The sequence below is a fragment of the Oncorhynchus mykiss genome, chromosome 2 (assembly GCF_057628025.1).
Source record: "Oncorhynchus mykiss isolate SJ-2025 chromosome 2, ASM5762802v1, whole genome shotgun sequence".
Taxonomy (NCBI): domain Eukaryota; kingdom Metazoa; phylum Chordata; class Actinopteri; order Salmoniformes; family Salmonidae; genus Oncorhynchus; species Oncorhynchus mykiss.
This window is the reverse complement of record NC_143023.1, coordinates 94,660,753-94,680,013: the sequence shown is the minus strand read 5'-3', so window position 1 is coordinate 94,680,013 and position 19,261 is coordinate 94,660,753. Positions and strand designations below refer to the sequence as shown.

The 19,261-nt window shown below is 41.3% G+C and overlaps 1 protein-coding gene across 2 annotated transcripts; it reads left to right on the top strand.

Annotated features, from left to right (window-relative positions):
• Positions 1–30: 30 nt before the first annotated feature.
• LOC110500283 (rab GDP dissociation inhibitor beta) lies at positions 31–19,238 on the top strand. Of its 2 annotated transcripts, none has more exons than XM_021577580.3 (11): positions 31–177; positions 1,147–1,254; positions 4,128–4,227; positions 4,405–4,539; positions 5,447–5,645; positions 5,990–6,121; positions 6,396–6,495; positions 11,466–11,637; positions 12,009–12,153; positions 18,522–18,576; positions 18,693–19,238. In XM_021577580.3, the coding sequence occupies exons 1-11, from the start codon at positions 133–135 to the stop codon at positions 18,846–18,848; spliced, it is 1,347 nt and encodes a 448-aa protein (XP_021433255.3). In that variant the 5' UTR covers positions 31–132; the 3' UTR covers positions 18,849–19,238. The 2 variants fall into 2 exon arrangements, with proteins under 2 accessions (XP_021433255.3, XP_021433262.3); XM_021577587.3 differs by having other exon boundaries at positions 31–200.
• The last annotated feature ends 23 nt before the right edge of the window (positions 19,239–19,261 follow it).

Below are 19,261 nucleotides of genomic sequence, written 5' to 3'. Positions count from 1 at the left end.
CAGAAGAAAGGTACGTTCGCAGGGATCATTACCTACGCTGCGCAGCCGGAAAACTTTTCAACTACCAAACAGCCATTCCATTTTCCCTGACATAAATAACCGTAGGAATAAAGTAAAGAAGGACACTCAGCTATGGATGAAGAATATGATGTTATCGTTCTCGGTACCGGGTTAACGGTGAGAAAATGGACAAAGCAATAGTACGAACTTCCAATAGTCGAAGCATGCTCATGCATGACATGTCACAGTTAGGTGTGTAGGCTAATGTCATGGCTAACTAGTGCTAAATGAGCTTGCTTTCTGTTTAGTTAGATATCCATTTTAAGTTATTTTCAAAAATGTGTCTGCTTTGTTTTTCAGTAGTGTTATCTGTGTGTGTTGATACTTTCCACAGTCTACAACAAGTGACAGCTCACGTACAATAACTAGTATTTCCTGTTATTTTCAACTAGAGTAAAATCACAGAACAATGAGACAGATATTTCACAGGATGTATAAATGTGAAGCATCCGCTTGGCGTTTCCACTCACTACCAAATATGGCAGTGAGAGGAAGCCCACTGGCGGGCAGTGGGAGGAGATGGATTTTGGCCGAAATTCTGCAAATTCTTATCGGCAAAAACATTTGATCTCAATACAGTTTTCTGTAGCCAAAACTAAAATATGCTATGAACATAGTGGACCAAGGTTTGTAGACTTTACCCTTTGTGAACGTTTTTATTTTATTTTAATTATTGTTGTTAAGAAGGAACGCAAAGGCGAAATGAGCTATTAAGCGTTCCCTAACGGAAATATGCAGATGATGGTAGAACGCGCCAATAGGATTTCGCTCACACGTCCCTGACTCTTCACCCCTCCTTGCTTGTTCTGCCCACTATGGCTCACGTGTTCACATTGAAAACGACAGGCTGTGGTCTATCTTGGTTTAGTTATAAAAAATATCTTTGGTAAAATGTAGCTAACGTTAGCTAGTTGGCTACACTAGCTAGCTACTAGTAGCCAGTTTAGCTAGTTGTGGTGTTAGCTGTTATACTGTTTACATTGTTCTTTAAACATCTGTCTAAAACATAAAATATCACTTTTATACATTTATTTTTTGTTGTTTAACGAATTTACCTATCTGACTTCTATCTATTTATTTCCTAAGGAATGCATTCTGTCTGGCATTATGTCAGTAAAGGGGAAGAAGGTGCTTCATATGGACAGGAACTCGTACTATGGAGCAGAGAGCGCTTCCATCACACCACTGGAAGACGTAAGCGAAGGCACACAAGATGACCATTTTCATGCTATCATGCCTGTCCTGTTTTCTTTTGGTCAAGCCTTAACTAGGCCAGCCCAGTAATTGGCTCAACTCAGATCAGTAGTGTGGAAAGGGTATTAACCTGGGCAGTATTCATTATTCAAATTCCGTTGCAAAACGTTTCATCCTTTGCAAAACGTTTTGCAATGGATACCGTTTACCATTTACTCTAGAACCCAATCGGAACCAAACGGGGAGGGACCTACCTGAATTTGTCCAATAGAAACTTGTTTTCCCGTTGCAAAACGTTTTCTGTTTGTAGTAAACCAAATGTTTTGTAACGGAATCCAACTAATGAATACACACCAGTGGTTCTAAAACAGCCCACATCATGTGGTGCTATCACACAAATATAGAGTTAGTTACATGTTCTATTATCTATGTTGTCACACAGATATAGAGTAAGTGACATGTTATGTTATCTATGCTGTCACATTTCATTATTATAGTTGAGGCACAGCTGAGTTTGAGATACTCAAAAACTGACACCACTGTTTTACTGTCAAAGAAATTAAGTAATCAAATCCACGTTTATTTGTCACGTGCGCCGAATACAACAGGTGTAGTAGACCTTACAGTGAAATGCTGAATACAACAGGTGTAGTAGACCTGACAGTGAAATGCTGAATACAACAGGTGTAGTAGACCTTACAGTGAAATGCTGAATACAACAGGTGTAGTAGACCTTACAGTGAAATGCTGAATACAACAGGTGTAGTAGTCCTTACAGTGAAATGCTGAATACAACAGGTGTAGTAGACCTTACAGTGAAATGCTGAATACAACAGGTGTAGTAGACCTTACAGTGAAATGCTGAATACAACAGGTGTAGTAGACCTTACAGTGAAATGCTGAATACAACAGGTGTAGTAGACCTTATAGTGAAATGCTGAATACAACAGCTGTAGTAGACCTTACAGTGAAATGCTGAATACAACAGGTGTAGTAGACCTTAATGTGAAATGATGAATACAACAGGTGTAGTAGACCTTACAGTGCAATGCCGAATACAACAGGTGTAGTAGACCTCACAGTGAAATGCTGAATACAACAGGTGTAGTAGACCTTACAGTGAAATGCTGAATACAACAGGTGTAGTAGACCTTACAGTGAAATGCTGAATACAACAGGTGTAGTAGACCTTACAGTGAAATGCTGAATACAACAGGTGTAGTAGACCTTACAGCGAAATGCTGAATACAACAGGTGTAGTAGACCTTACAGTGAAATGCTGAATACAACAGGTGTAGTAGACCTTACAGTGAAATGCTGAATACAACAGGTGTAGTAGACCTTACAGTGAAATGCTGAATACAACAGGTGTAGTAGACCTTACAGTGAAATGCTGAATACAACAGGTGTAGTAGACCTCACAGTGAAATGCTGAATACAACAGGTGTAGTAGACCTTACAGTGAAATGCTGAATACAACAGGTGTAGTAGACCTTACAGTGAAATGATGAATACAACAGGTGTAGTAGACCTTACAGTGAAATGATGAATACAACAGGTGTAGTAGACCTTACAGTGAAATGATGAATACAACAGGTGTAGTAGACCTTACAGTGAAATGCTGAATACAACAGGTGTAGTAGACCTCACAGTGCAATGCTGAATACAACAGGTGTAGTAGACCTTACAGTGAAATGCTGAATACAACAGGTGTAGTAGACCTTAATGTGAAATGCTGAATACAACAGGTGTAGTAGACCTTACAGTGCAATGCCGAATACAACAGGTGTAATAGACCTCACAGTGAAATGCTGAATACAACAGGTGTAGTAGACCTTACAGTGAAATGCTGAATACAACAGGTGTAGTAGACCTTACAGTGAAATGCTGAATACAACAGGTGTAGTAGACCTTACAGTGCAATGCCGAATACAACAGGTGTAGTAGACCTTACAGTGCAATGCTGAATACAACAGGTGTAGTAGACCTTACAGTGAAATGCTGAATACAACAGGTGTAGTAGACCTTACAGTGAAATGCTGAATACAACAGGTGTAGTAGACCTTACAGTGAAATGCTGAATACAACAGGTGTAGTAGACCTTACAGTGAAATGCTGAATACAACAGGTGTAGTAGACCTTACAGTGAAATGCTGAATACAACAGGTGTAGTAGACCTTACAGTGAAATGCTGAATACAACAGGTGTAGTAGACCTTACAGTGAAATGCCGAATACAACAGGTGTAGTAGACCTCACAGTGAAATGCTGAATACAACAGGTGTAGTAGACCTTACAGTGAAATGCCGAATACAACAGGTGTAGTAGACCTCACAGTGAAATGCTGAATACAACAGGTGTAGTAGACCTCACAGTGAAATGCTGAATACAACAGGTGTAGTAGACCTCACAGTGAAATGCTGAATACAACAGGTGTAGTAGACCTTACAGTGAAATGCTGAATACAACAGGTGTAGGTAGACCTTACAGTGAAATGCTGAATACAACAGGTGTAGTAGACCTCACAGTGAAATGCTGAATACAACAGGTGTAGTAGACCTTACAGTGAAATGCTGAATACAACAGGTGTAGTAGACCTTACAGTGAAATGCCGAATACAACAGGTGTAGTAGACCTCACAGTGAAATGCTGAATACAACAGGTGTAGTAGACCTTACAGTGAAATGCTGAATACAACAGGTGTAGGTAGACCTTACAGTGAAATGCTTACTTACAGGCTCTAACCAATAGTACAAAAAATGAATTAGGTGAACAATAGGTAGGTAAAGAAATAAAAACAACAAGTAATAAAAAAGTAATAACAAATCAAATGTTTAATCATTCCTGTTTATTTTTTTACTTGTCCCCCTCCAGTTGTACAAGCGCTTCAGCCTTCCAGGTAAACCTCCGGAGTCCATGGGGAGAGGTCGGGACTGGAGCGTGGACCTCATCCCAAAGTTCCTGATGGCCAATGGTAGGAAAGCAATATGGCATTCTAGATACAAAACTGAGTGCAGGGTTGTGTTTATTAGCCACCACACGGGGGGAGGGACTGGAACAGGAAGGGACGAACTGGCCCTGTCCAATAAGAAATGTTTTCCGTTGCATGCCCTAATGATCAGGTCTCTTTTCCTCTCTCGGCTGTACCCAGGTCAGCTGGTGAGGATGTTGCTGATCACTCAGGTGACCCGTTACCTGGACTTCAAGGTGATCGAGGGCAGCTTTGTCTACAAGAAGGGAGCCATCTACAAAGTGCCTGTCACTGAGACAGAGGCACTGGCCTCCAGTGAGTGTATATACACAAAGTGTACAAAACATTAAGAACACCTGCTCTTTCCATGACCGACTGACCAGGTGAAAGCTAAGATCCCATATTGATGTCACTTGTTAAATCCACTTCAATCAGTGTAGATGAAGGGGAGGAGACAGTTTTTAAAGGATTTTAAAGCCTTGAGACAATTGAGACATGGATTGTCTGTGTGCCATTCAGAGGGTGAATGGGCAAGACAAACGATTTAAGTGCCTTTGAACGGGGTATGGTAGTAAGTGCCAGGCGCACCGGTTTGTGTCAAGAACTGTAATGCTACTGGGTTTTTCACACTCAACAGTTTCCCATGTGTATCAAGAATGGTTCACGACCCAAAGAACATCCAGCCAACTTGACACAACTGTGATCAACATGGGCCAGCATCCTTGTGGAATGCTTTCAACACCTTGTGGAGTCCATGCCCTGACAAATTGAGGTTGTTCTGAGAACAATAGGAAGGTGTTCTTAATGTTTTGTACACTCAGTGTATATCAATGGCATTCTCAGATGCTTATTCCTATAATATTATGCCATTAAGCACAAAGATACTTACAGTACAGTGAGTGCATACATTTGTTGGTATGTATATGCTATCTTCTCGGTTGATTATTTGTGGATGACCTATGCTCCCCAAGGAGAAAAAGTCAAGTCTAGTAAGTCTTATTCTATTAACTTATGCTATAGCTATACCACTTAACCAAAGCTTTTATCCCAAGAAACTTACAGTATTTCTGAGCGCATCCATTTGTTTTGTATGTGTATGCGACCCCCACAGGAATGAAATCCACAATTGAACCCACAACCACACAGGACCACATTCTTAGTCTAATTTCAGACCACAGTAGCTTTTTCTATTTCTGTCTGACTGACTTTCCTGACACCTCAGGTTTGATGGGGATTTTTGAGAAGAGGCGGTTTAGGAACTTCTTGATCTTCGTTGCCAACTACGACTTGAACGATCCCAAAACCATGGAGGGTGTCGACCCCAACAAGTCGTCGATGCGTGCCCTGTACAAGAAGTTCAGCCTGGGCCAGGATGTGATGGACTTCACTGGTCACGCCCTCGCTCTCTACAGGACAGACGAGTAAGTGGCTTTGTCTGAAATAAGACAAATATAGGCACCCACATTATTATAATAATAATACAATGATATGTGTGGATGTTTCTTGAGGTTTTATTTGCTAGTATTTATTGTGAGAGCTCGGGGTGAGTACGATGTTTGTCCTCGACACTATTAGAAACTTGAATGATGGGAATTAATAGGATGGGCGACTGTCCACTGTGTTCAGGCAGGTACCAATAATTAAAGGGGTGTCAAATCTAAAATATGTAACATCTATAAACATTTATAAGCATTTTTGATGTCTTATTCGTGAACATTTGAACAAAGTAACTGTGTTACAATCTAGTATTTGTGTGATCTCTCAGCTACCTGGATCAGCCCTGCATCAACACTATCAATAGGATCAAATTGTACAGTGAGTCTCTGGCCAGATATGGCAAGAGTCCTTACCTCTACCCTCTCTACGGCCTGGGGGAGCTGCCACAAGGCTTTGCCAGGTAAGATGACTTTGTCCGTATTATGTAATTGTTCCTGATTAATCAAGAATTCCTGCTTTTCTGACGCTATCGTTTTCAGTACATACTAGAGTTGAAGTTAACCTACTCCCAAACCAATATCCTACTGATTTCAGTTGTTCTGATCGTATAAATCATTCTAGTTCTGTGGTTCTGATCACATCCCTGATTTGACTGTTTTTAGCCTTTTGCTTAACTAACCCATCCCATGCTCCACCATTCACCAGTGTCTTTGACTTGACTTCTCTCCCTCTAGGTTGAGCGCTATCTATGGTGGCACCTACATGCTGAACAAGCCCATAGAGGAGATTGTTATGGAGAATGGAAAGGTGGTGGGGGTAAAGTCAGAGGGAGAGGTGAGTTTTTGTCACATTTTCATGTTATAATTAAGCAATAAGACCTGAGGGGGGTGTGATTATATGGCCAATATACCACTGCTAAGGGCTGATCTTATGTATGACGCAACTCGGAGTGTCTGGACACAGCCCTTAGCCGTGGTATGTTGGCAATATATCACAAACCCCCGAGGTGCCTTAATGCTATTATAAACTGGTTACCAACTTAGTTAGAGCAGTACAAATATCTTTGGGATTCATACCCGTGGTATCGGGTCTGATATATTTTTGGTCATGTAGTGTATGCGGACACCTGCTCGTCGGCATTAATATGGAGTTGGTCCCCCTTTGATGCTATTACAGCTTCCACTCTTCTGGGAAGGCTTTCCACTAGATGTTGGTACATTGCTGCAGGGACTTGCTTCCATTCAGCCACAAGAGCATTAGTGAGGTCGGGCACTGATTTTTGTGCAATCAGTCCTGGCTCACAGTCGGCATTCCAATTCATCCCAAAGGTGTTCGATGGGGTTGAGGTCAGGGCTCTGGTGCAGGCCAGTTCTTCCACACCGATCTCGACAAACCATTTCTGTATCGACGTCGCTCTGTGCATGGGGGCATTGTCATGCTGAAAAATGAAAAGGCCTTCCCCAAACTGTTGCCACAACGGTGGAAGCACAGAATCATCTAGAATGTCATTTAATGCTGTAGCGTTAAGATTTCCTTTCACTGGAACTAAGGGCCCTGGCCCGACCCATCAAAAACAGCCCCAGACCATTATTCCTCCTCCACCAAAATGTACAGTTGGCACTATGCTTTCGGACAGGTAGCGTTCTCCTGGCATCCGCCAAACCCAGATTTGTCCAGTCGGAGTGCCAGATGGTGAAGCGTGATTCATCACTCCAGAGAACGTGTTTCCACTGCTCCAGTGTCTAATGGCGGTGCGCTTTACACCACTCCAGCCGATGCTTGGCATTGTGCATGGTGATCTTAGGCTTGTGTGCTGCTGCTCGGCCATGGAAACCCAGTACATGAAGCTCCCGACTAACAGTTATTGTGCTGAAGCTGCTTCCAGAGGCAGTTTGGAACTCTATAGTGAGTGTTGCAACCGAGAACAGACGATTTTTAACGCACTACGCGCTTCAGCACTCGGCGGTCCCGTTCTGTGAGTGTGTGTGGCCTACCGCTTTGCAGCTGAGCCGTTGTTGTTCCTAGACCTTTCCACTTCACAATAACAGCACTTACAGTTGACTGGGGCAGCTCTAGCAGGGCAGAAATTTGACGAACTGACTTGTTGGAAAGGTGGCATCCTATGACGGTGGCACGTTGAAAGTGACTGAGCTCTTCAGTAAGGCCATTCTACTGTCAATGTTTGTCTATGGAGGTTGCATGGCTGTGTGTTCAATTTTTTTTATACCTGTCAGCAACAAGTGTGGCTGAAATAGCCAAATCCACAAATGTGAAGGGGGTCCAGATACATTTGGCTGATAGCCGTGGTACAGTATATATATATATATATATATATATATATATATATATATATATATATATACAATCAGCATTCAGGGCTTGAACCACCCAGTTTATAATGATTGTTTTCTATTAGTTCCTCACGGTGAATGTCTTTTGGCATTGTTTACAACTGGCAAAATTTGAATGGTTCCAGATGGCGGTTCGCCATCTCTTACATGGTGCCGACAGAGATGGTTGCTTCACGTTCTTAGGAAACTATGCAGTATTTTTTTTTATTTTTTTTATGTATTATTTCTTACACTGTTACCCCAGGAAATCTTAAGTCTTATTACATAAAGCCGGGAAGAACTATTGGATATAAGAGCAACGTCAACTTACCAACATTACCACCAGGAATACGGCTTTCCCGAAGCGGATCCTCTGTTTGGACCACCACCCAGGACAATGGATCGGATCCCAGTAGGCGACCCAAAACAACGGCGCCGCAGAGGGGGCAGACGGAGTGGTCTTCTGGTCAGGCTCTGTCGACGGGCACATCGCTCACTGCTCCCGAGTATACTACTCGCCGATGTTCAGTCTCTTGACAACAAGGTAGACTAAATTCGAGCCTTCCAGAGAGACATCAGAGATTGTAACATTCTCTGTTTCACGGAAACATGGCTCAGTCGGGATACGTTATCAGAGTCGGTACAGCCACCCAGGTTTCTTCACGCATCGCGCCGACAGAAACAAAAATCTCTCTGGTAAGAAGAAGGGCGGGGGTGCATGCCTTATGATTAACGAGTCGTGGTGTGATCATAGCAACATACAGGAACTCAAGTCCTTGTTCACCTGACCTAGAATTCCTTACAATCAAATGCCGACCGCATTATCTACCAAGAGAATTGTCTTCGATTTTAATCACAGCTGTGTATACCCCCCCCCCCCCCCCCGAGGTTGCATTCATTGTAGCTGGGTATTTTAACAAAGCTAATCTGAAAAAAAGGCTCCCTAAGGCTCCCTAAAATCAGCATATTAAATGCCCGACTTGGGCTGGCAAAATTCTGGACCATTGTTACTCTAACTTTTGTGACGCATACAAAGCCCTCCCTCGCCCTCCTTTAGGAAAATCTGACCACGACTCCATTTTGTTGCTCCCAGCCTATAGACAGAAACTAAAACAGGAAACGTCCTTGCTCAGGTCTGTTCAACGCTGGTCCGACCAATCTGATTCCACGCTTCAAGATTGCTTCGATCACATGGACTGGGATATGTTCCGGATAGCCTCAGACAACAACATTGATGTATACGCTGATTCTGTGAGCAAGTTTATTAGCAAGTGCATCGGTGATGTTGTATCCACGGTGACTATTAAAACCTTCCCCAACCAGAAACTGTGGATTGATGGCAGCATTCATGCAAAACTGAAAGCATGAACCACTGCTTTTAAACGTGGCAAAGCGACCGGAAACATGACTGAATACAAACAGTGTAGCTATTCCCTCCAAGGCAATCAAACAAGCTAAGCGTCAGTACAGAGACAAAGTAGAGTCGCAATTCAACGGCTCAGACACAAGACGTATGTGGCAGGGTCTACAGTCAATCACGGATTACAAAAAGAAAACCAGCCCCGTCACGGTCCAGGATGTCTTGCTCCCAGACAGACCAAACAACTGCTTTTCTCACTTTGAGGACAATACAGTGCCACTGACAGGCCCTCTACCAAAACCTGCAGGCTCTCCTCCACCACAGCCAATGTGAGTAAAACATTTAAATGTGTTAACCCTCGCAAGGCTGCCGGCCCAGACGGCATCCCCAGCCGCTTCCTCAGAACATGCACAGACCAGCTGGTTGGTGTGTTTACGGACATATTCAATCAATCCCTATCCTAGTCTGCTGTTCCCACATGCGTCAAGAGAGACACCATTGTTCCTGTTCCCAAGAAAGCTAAGGTAACTGAGCAACAACTATCGCCCCGTAGCACTCACTTCCGTCATCATGAAGTGCCCTACCTGACACCCTAGACCAACTCCAATTTGCTTACCGCACCAATAGGTCCACAGACGACACAATCGCAATCACACTGCACACTGCCCTAACCCATCTGGACAAGAGGAATGCCTATGTAAGAATGCTGTTCATCGACTACAGCTCAGCATTTAACACCATAGTACCCTCCAAGCTCGTCATCAAGCTCGAGACCCTGGGTCTCGACCCCGCCCTGTGCAACTGGGTCCTGGACTTTCTGACGGGCCGCCCCCAGGTGGTGAGGGTAGGAAACAACATCTCCACCCCGCTGATCCTCAACACTGGGGCCCCACAAGGGTGCGTTCTCAGCCCTCTCCTGTACTCCATGTTCACCCATGACTGCGTGGCCATACATGGCTCCAACTCAATCACCAAGTTTGCAGATGACACTACAGTGGTAGGCCTGATTACCAACAACGACGAAACGGCCTACAGGGAGGAGGTGAGGGCCCTCAGAGTGTGGTGTCAGGAAAATAACCTCACACTCAATGTCAACAAAACAAAGGAGATGATCGTGGACTTCAGGAAACAGCAGAGAGATCACCCCCCTATCCACATCGACGGGACAGTAGTAGTGGAGAAGGTGGATTTTTTTTTGGTTTTTGTTCCTCTGCGTACACATCACGGACAAACTGAAATGGTCCACCCACAACCTCAGGAGGCTGAAGAAATGTGTCTTGTCACTGAAAACACTCACAAACTTTTACAGTTGCACAATCGAGAGCATCCTGTCGGGCTGTATCACCGCCTGGTACGGCAACTGCTCCGCCCACAACCGTAAGGTTCTCCAGAGGGTAGTGAGGTCTGCACAACGCATCACCGAGGGCGAACTACTTGCCCTCCAGGACACCTAAACCACCCGATGTCATTGGAAGGCCAAAAAAATCATCAAGGACAACAACTGCCCGAGCCACTGTCTGTTCACCTCGCTATCATCCAGAAGGCGACGTCAGTACAGGTGCATCAAAGCTGGGACCGAGAGAATGAAAAACAGCTTCTATCTCAAGGCCCTCAGACTGTTAAACAGCCATTACTAACACTGAGTGGCTGCTGCCAACATACTGACTCAAATCTCTAGCCACTTTAATAATAAAAAATTGGATGTAATAAATGTATCACTAGTCACTTTAAACAATGCCACTTTATATCATGTTTACATACCCTACATTACTCATCTCATATGTATATACTGTACTCTCTACCATCTACTGCATTTTGCCTATGCCGTTCGGCCATCGCTCATCCATATATTTATAGGTACATATTCTTATTCATTCCTTTACACTTGTGTGTATAAGGTAGTTGTTGTGAAATTGTTAGATTACTTGTTAGATATTACTGCATGGTTGGAACTAAAAGCACAGGCATTTCGCTACACTCGCATTAACATCTGCTAACCATGTGTATGTGACCAATAAAATTTGATTTGATGAACTTAACCCTGAACCTATCCTAAACCCACCCTCACCTGAATTATAAACCCTAAACGCTACCATCTCGCCTTTCCTCTCTAGATAGCCCGCTGTAAGCAGCTGATCTGTGACCCCAGTTACATCATGGACAGAGTCAGCAAAGTCGGCCAAGTGGTCCGTATCATCTGTGTCATGAGCCACCCCATCAAGAACACCGGCGACGTCAACTCCTGCCAGATCATCATCCCTCAGATCCAGGTCAACAGGAAACATGGTGAGACCCCTGGATACTAGGGTACCTAGCCTACATAAGGACTTCGTAACACATTTATAACCCATACATACCCACATTCATAAGCAGTACATGAGCATTTCATCAATTCTTGTGTGTGTGAAATTAAGTTGCCACTGTTGTGACTTTTTTTTTTAATGGCATCGTCTGTGTTCATTCGGAAGAAAACAGAAACAGGGATGGTCTACCTGGAAGAAACGCAGATGGGTTTTTGTGCTTTTTTTTTCTGTTTTCAAAACATTTTGCTACTTTTTTACACCCTACTGAACACAAAGCGGTGGAGCTTAGTTGAGGGTGTTTGTCACTGGTCTGGTCTCACTGGTCTCTTGTGTGTTTTTTTTGTTTTGTCGCAGACATCTACGTGTGTATGATCTCCTCGGCCCACAACGTGGCAGCGCAGGGCAAGTACATTGCCATCGCCAGCAGCGTAGTGGAGACTAACGACCCAGAGAAGGAACTCAAGCCAGCCCTGGATCTCCTGGAGCCCATTGAACAGAAGTAAGGCTTTTGATTCTATGTTAGTATACTGTACTCTACTATAAGATACACTGTTATACTACTGTACTGTTACACTAGTGTCTAGTTAGTAAAGGGTCTTCACTGACATTTTCAACCTATCCCTGACCCGGTCTGTAACACCAACTTGTTTTGAGTAGACCACCATAGTCCATTTGTCCAAGAACGCCAAGGTAACCTACCTAAATGACTATCGCCCTGTAACACTCATAGTAAAGATGTGTACAGTTGAAGTCGGAAGTTTACATACACCTTAGCCAAATACATTTAAACTCAGTTTTTCACAATTCCTGACATTTAATCCTAGTAAAAAAATCATTGTTTTAGGCCAGTTAGGATCACCACTTTATTTTAAGAATGTGAAATGTCAAAATAATAGTTGAAAGAAATAAAAGCTGAGATAAATAATTATCTCATCACATTCCCAGTGGGTCAGAAGTTTACATACAAACTCAATTAGTATTTGGTAACATTTCCTTTAAATGGTTTAACTTGGGTCAAACGTTTTGGGTTGCCTTCCACAAGCTTCCCACATTAAGTTGGGTGAATTTTGGCCCATTCCTCCTGACATGGCTGGTGTAACTGAATCAGGTTTGTAGGCCTCCTTGCTCGCACACAGTTAGGGTTCTGCCCACAAATTTTCTACAGGATTGAGGTCAGCTCCCTGCCATTCAGGACTTTAATACCAGGCGGTGTCAGAGGAACGCCCCCAGACTCCAGTCACCCAAGCCATAGACCGTAATCTCTGCTACCGCACGGCAAGTGGTAGCACCAAGTGCACCAAGTCTGGAAACAACTGCTTAATAAGACAGCTAAATAGCTAATCAAATGTCTAACCGGACATTTCATTTTTTTTACTAACTCTTGCACTGACTCTAAGCACACATACTGGACTCAACCCACACACTCGCACATACTTACACTCACACACCAACACACACATACTGAAAGGATTAATTCCCCTTGACTTATTCCACATCTTGTTGTTACAACCTGAATTCTTAATGGATTTTTTTGTTGTTGACCTATCTAGACACAATACCCCATGATGATAAAGTGAAAACATGCTTTTAGAAATGTTTGCAAATTTATTGAACATGAAATATTCGATATCTAATTTACTTAAGTATTCATACCCCTGAGTCAGTACTTTGTAGAATAACTTTTGGCAGCGATTACAGCTGTGAGCCTTTCTGGGTAAGTCTCTTATTAAAAGCTTTCCACACCTCGATTGTGAAAAAGTTGCCATTTATTTATTTTATTTTTCAAAATTCTTCAAGCTCTTTCAAATTAGTTGAATTTATCTCCCAGTATCTGGTGGAAAGCATACTGAACCAGATTTTGCAAGTGCTTAGCTCCCATTCTGTTTACTTGCTATATCCTGAAACTGTAACGGCTGTTGTGGGTTGAAGAAGGTGAGGACCAAGGTGCAGTGTGGTAGTACGTGTTCATCTTTATTTATGAATTGAACACTGAATGAAAAAACAACAAAAGAGAATGAACGAAGCAGTTTTGTCTGGTACAAAAACAGAAAACAACTACCCACAAACACAGGTGGGAACAGGCTGCCTAAGTATGGTTCTCAATCAGAGACCACGATTGACAGCTGCCTCTAATTGGGGACCATACCAGGCCCAAAACATAGAAATACAACACACAGAACAAAACAGAATGCCCACCCCAACTCACGCCCTGACCAAACCCAAATAGAGACATAAAAAATAAACTAAGGTCAGGACGTGACAAACTCCCTAATTCTTAATGATTACAAGCATATCCATAACATGATTCATCAACCACTATGCTTGAAAATATGGAGAGTGATACTCAGTAAAGTGTTGTCTTGGATTTGCCCCAAACACAACTTTTTGTCCTGAATACAAAGTGTTAACTGCTTTGCCACATTTTTTTCCATATTTTTTTGCAGTATTACTTTAGTGCCTTGTTGCAAACAGGATGCATGTTTTGTAATAGTTTTATCCTGTACAGACTTCCTTTTCACTCTGTAATTTAGGTTACTATTGTGGAGTAACTACCCTGTTGATCCATCCTCAGATTTCTCCAATCACAGCCATTAAACCTCAACTGTTTTAAAGTCACCATTGGCCTCATGGTGAAATCCCTGAGCCCCCCCCCCAGCAACTGAGTTAGGAAGGATGCCTGTATTGATACACATACATTTTTTTTTTTTTTATCCATTTAGCAATTAGGTGCCCTTTGCGAGGCAATGGAAAATCTCCCTGGTCTTTGTGGTTTAATCTGTGTTTGAAATTCACTGCTTGACTGAGGGATTTTACAATTATGTGTGGGGTACAGAGATTAGGTAGTCATTCACAAAAATGCATGCAATTTATAATGTGACTTGTTTAAGCAAATTTTTACTACTGAATTTATTTAAGCTTGCCATTAAAAGGGTTTGAATAATTATTCACTCAATACATTTCAGCTTTTCATTTTTTTTAAAAATGTGTTCAAATTTTAAAAAACATAATTCCACTTTGACACAATGGGTAGACAGGCTAGTGGCAAAAACATATCTACATTTTAATATATTGTAAATTCGGCCTGTAAACACAACAAGATGTAGAAAAAGTCAAGGGGTGTGAATACTTTCTGAAGGCACTTTTAAATATTTTGTCTCACCCATTAACCCTCTTAATGGCACACACAGTCAATTGTCTGCAGGCTTAAACATCCTTATTTAACAGGTCTCCTCCCCTTCATCTACACTGATTTGAAGTGGATTTAACAAATTTACATCAATAAGTGATCAAATGTTTCATCTGGATAGTTCATGGAAAGTGCAGGTGTTCCTAATGTTTTGTACACTGTGTGTATTGATCTATCTAGGGCCCGTAAGTAGGTAAGCATTCCAGTCACCACGTTTCCATCCACAGTTTTTAATGCGAGTCAAGTCTAAAAACCACGACAGTTGTGATGGAAACGACAGTTGTGATGGAAACAGGAAGTTTCAGTACAATTTTGTATAAATACCGACAGGTCATTTATTCATTGGGGGGGCAGGGGGGCCTAGTGGTTAGAGCGTTGGACTAGTAACCGGAAGGTTGCAAGTTCAAACCCCCGAGCTGACAAGGTACAAATCTGTCGTTCTGCCCCTGAACAGGCAGTTAACCCACTGTTCCCAGGCCGTCATTGAAAATAAGAATTTGTTCTTAACTGACTTGCCTGGTTAAATAAAGGTAAAAATAAATTCGACATGGTGGAAACGTTTTGTGTCGTTATAATTAATTAGCGAGAAATGGCAGTTGGAAATGGCTTTATGTGCTATAATAACCATCATATCGAAGTATACTTCACGCGATAATTGAGTTTTTGATATTCCCATTACAACTCGGGAAACCATGTAGTTTATTAGGTGTACAGATGACATAAATTAAGATCTTCGCAGGGGGGTGAAAGTGATTATTATTTCCAAGAATTATTGAAGGTCTTATTCTGGTGACCTGATGGTCGATGCTTGACTTTTGACAAATAAACATATTCTCGCTCATCCATAATGTCATCATGCAGTCTAGTCTACCCATACAGCCTACCTGCACTGTATCTGCGCGCTGTTGGCTAGAGCGCGCGTGCTAAGACTATATAGTACTGTAGGTACAGTTTCTATTTGTGATTAAGTTGAGAGTTGAACATGTGATGGAAACACATTGAACTTTACATATATTTTTTTTCGGTAAATGAAAATGTAGAGCCACTGAACACGCCGTTTGGCACGTGTTTTTCTGTTGCCCATTAGAACAATTGTATTCCACAGTCATGGAGGTTTCCTGAACGATTTCCACGTTCGGTTAATGTTTGTCCCCCACAAGATACTAGATGTGGAAGCAAATTTAACTCCTGAAAATCTGTCACGAATTTGATAGAAACCTAGCTAGCTACCTGTTGTTTACGGAGCATGTGACAAATACAATTAGATTTTTGGTTTACTACTGTAACTATTATACTGTTATGTAAGGGATAGTCAACAGGGGGCTGGCTATGCAGTGTAAGGAAAAGTGTGTTCCACGACGCGCTAGTGGAGTGGAACTGACCTTCCAGAGTTGCATTGATTTCCGTAGAACGCATATAAATGTGAAGTAGCTAGCTAGCAAGTTTACTATATAGCTACAGTAGTTACCTAAAAGGTAACTAAAACGGCCTTACTAGTTTAGCTAACCAAACCATCAGTCCTAGCTTGCTATTATGAAAGTAGAATTCAACAATAACAATCTTTTCAATTCCACTTTTGCTTCCAAAAGTAGCTCAAACAAAACATGTAAAAATGAACTATTGAATTGTATGTACCGTGCGTTATTTAAGTGATAATGCCCGAGGATTTATATATATCCTCCAAACACTGGCGTCGAGGACATGGTAAAAGTGACAAACATATTCAAATAATGATTTTACATACAGCACCAGTCAAAAGTTTGGACACACCTACTCATTCAAGGGTTGTTCTTTATTTATATTATTTTCTACATTATAGAATAATAGTGGAGACATCAAAACTATGAAGTAACACATATGGAATCATGTAGTAACCAAAAAAGTGTTAAACAAATCAAAATATATTTTAGATTCTTCAAAGTAGCCAAACTTCGCCTTGATGACAACTTTGCACACACTTGGTATTGTCTTCACTATTATTCTACAATGTAGAAAATCGTAAAAATAAAGAAAAACCCTGCAATGAGTAGGTGTCAACTTTTAACTAATACTTTATTTTCACAAAATACGTTATTGTGATGAATTCCACAAGATATTGTCCAGACACAAATCTAGGGTTGCTACCCAAGCCGGCTGATCGTTCGTTCTATCGGTTCGGTTGCTAGAGACGTGACCCAGTCGTTCAGTTTTTTTGTTCTGCATCTATGGACACAGCCTATGGAACACCGTTTGGGTCTTGTCAAAAAAGATACACGTCAAATAACACAAATTGACGTGTCAAATAAGATTGTTGGCCAATCAGGACCTGAATATAACTGCACGTCACATTATAATTTAACGCATTTATTATTTTTTTAACGTAGTTATTACACATTGATTACACTATCACTTGTATTTCATATGTCACAAAGATTCTTCGATACGTACAGTATGCTATGATGCTAGTAAAGTTATCTCGCGCACATACAGTGCTGGTCATAAAAAAAAAAAAGTAGCTAGCTCATGGATGCAAACAATATTCTTCCCCCAAAAACATAGAAAACGACATCTGTTTCAGTAGCAATATAGTTAGCTAGCTAACTATATAGCTAGCTGTCATCATCTAAAATAACCCTAATTTACAAGACAGTTCTTTGTTGATTAATGGTGGGCGGCTCCATTTATGTGAAGCTAGCCACAATAGTGGACTTTGTGGTTAGCCTTCAAAATAAAAGTATGTCATTGACAGTGATGCAAATAAATAGTAGAATTATGCCATAATTAAATAGATCATGCTAAATGAGGATGGAATGTTTATATAAAATTAACAGAATTATGCCATAATTAAATAGATCATGCTAAATGAGGATGGAATGTTTATATAAAATTAACAAAAGACAATTTGTTAATTTTACAAAATTCTGTTGAAATCATACTGACTGTATTATACTTTAGAATTGCATTGGGGGCAAACTTATCTCACTGCACAGCCTTACCTATGGATTGTGGATCAATGACTTAGGGTATCAGTCTACTCAGTGACACCCAGAGAACATTAGTGTTCTCTTATTGCGGGACTCTGTTATACAAGCTGTACACTCACTACTTTACATTGTAGCAAAGTGTCATTTCTTCAGTGTTGTCACATGAAAAGATATACTCAAATATTTACAAAAATGTGAGGGGTGTACTCACTGTTGTGATATACTGTATATATGCATAAAAATAAGGCCAGCTGATCCATGATTTGACTGGCTGAAAAACGCTGCCTGACTGTCTGTCTCGTTTGACTCCCAACATGTTCATTACTCTGGGACAGCTGGAGATCAAATTTGAATATTGAAACAATGTTGCAAATGTTGGAGAGACAGACAGCAACGTTTATACAAATCTCTGCTGTTGAAGACTGTTGGTCTAAAATAAATGTGAGATAGTGTCTAGATGTTTTTTATAGTGGACAACAGCTAGTCTAAAAGAAATGTGAGATAATGTCTATGTTTTTTATAGTGGAGATCAAGTTTCTAAGTATTCAACAATGCCATGGTACGAACTGTTTTTTACTACTAGCACAGGGGCTCATCACTGGAGCACAATGCTGTAAATACTGTTTTCACACTACTGAGATGTACTGCACTGGCCTGGTAGCATATCCTCCATTCGTTGATGTTTTCTGACCCTGTTCAAACCTTCTCTCCTCACAGGTTTGTGAGCGTCAGTGATCAATATGCACCAACTGACATGGGAAAAGACAGCCAGGTGAGTGAACTAGTCCTAATCCTCATGTTGGCCTTCGTTTTATTTATGACATTTTCTTCTTAAATACATGGTCAAAATGTATTTTTCCCTTCTATGCTTCTGGGATATCTATGCAGATATTTATTTCACGCACGTATGACGCAACGACCCACTTTGAGACCACCTGTGACGACATCAAGGACATTTACGAGCGCGCGATGGGCACGGAGTTTGACTTTGCAGAGATGGAGCGCACGAAGAACGACATCTTTGGAGACGCTGGTGATCAGTGATAGTATAACCAACACGTCCAGACGACTCCCAAATCTTAACCAACTGGTTTATAATCCAAATGTATTGTTGGAATCTGTATCTATGACCCTTTAAAACAATGGAAATACATTTTGTAGAAAAAAGAAGAATGAAATATGTTTTACTAATTTGTGATGGCTGCGTTTTGTAGGCTAATTTGCTTGACAGTTAGTTAAAAAAACATGCAATTATCACATCGCGTGACATCATGAAGGTTTCTTCACTTTCTGACAAATGTGAATGTCGCCAAATAATTGGTTTTATTCGGGTTTATACATAGACAATATAAATGTGATATAAATTGTATTTTTTACATAATATTCTGTTGTTTAAAGTGAAATAAAGATGTATTTTACCTGGGATAGAGAGAAGAGCCATGGTCACTTTTCATTTT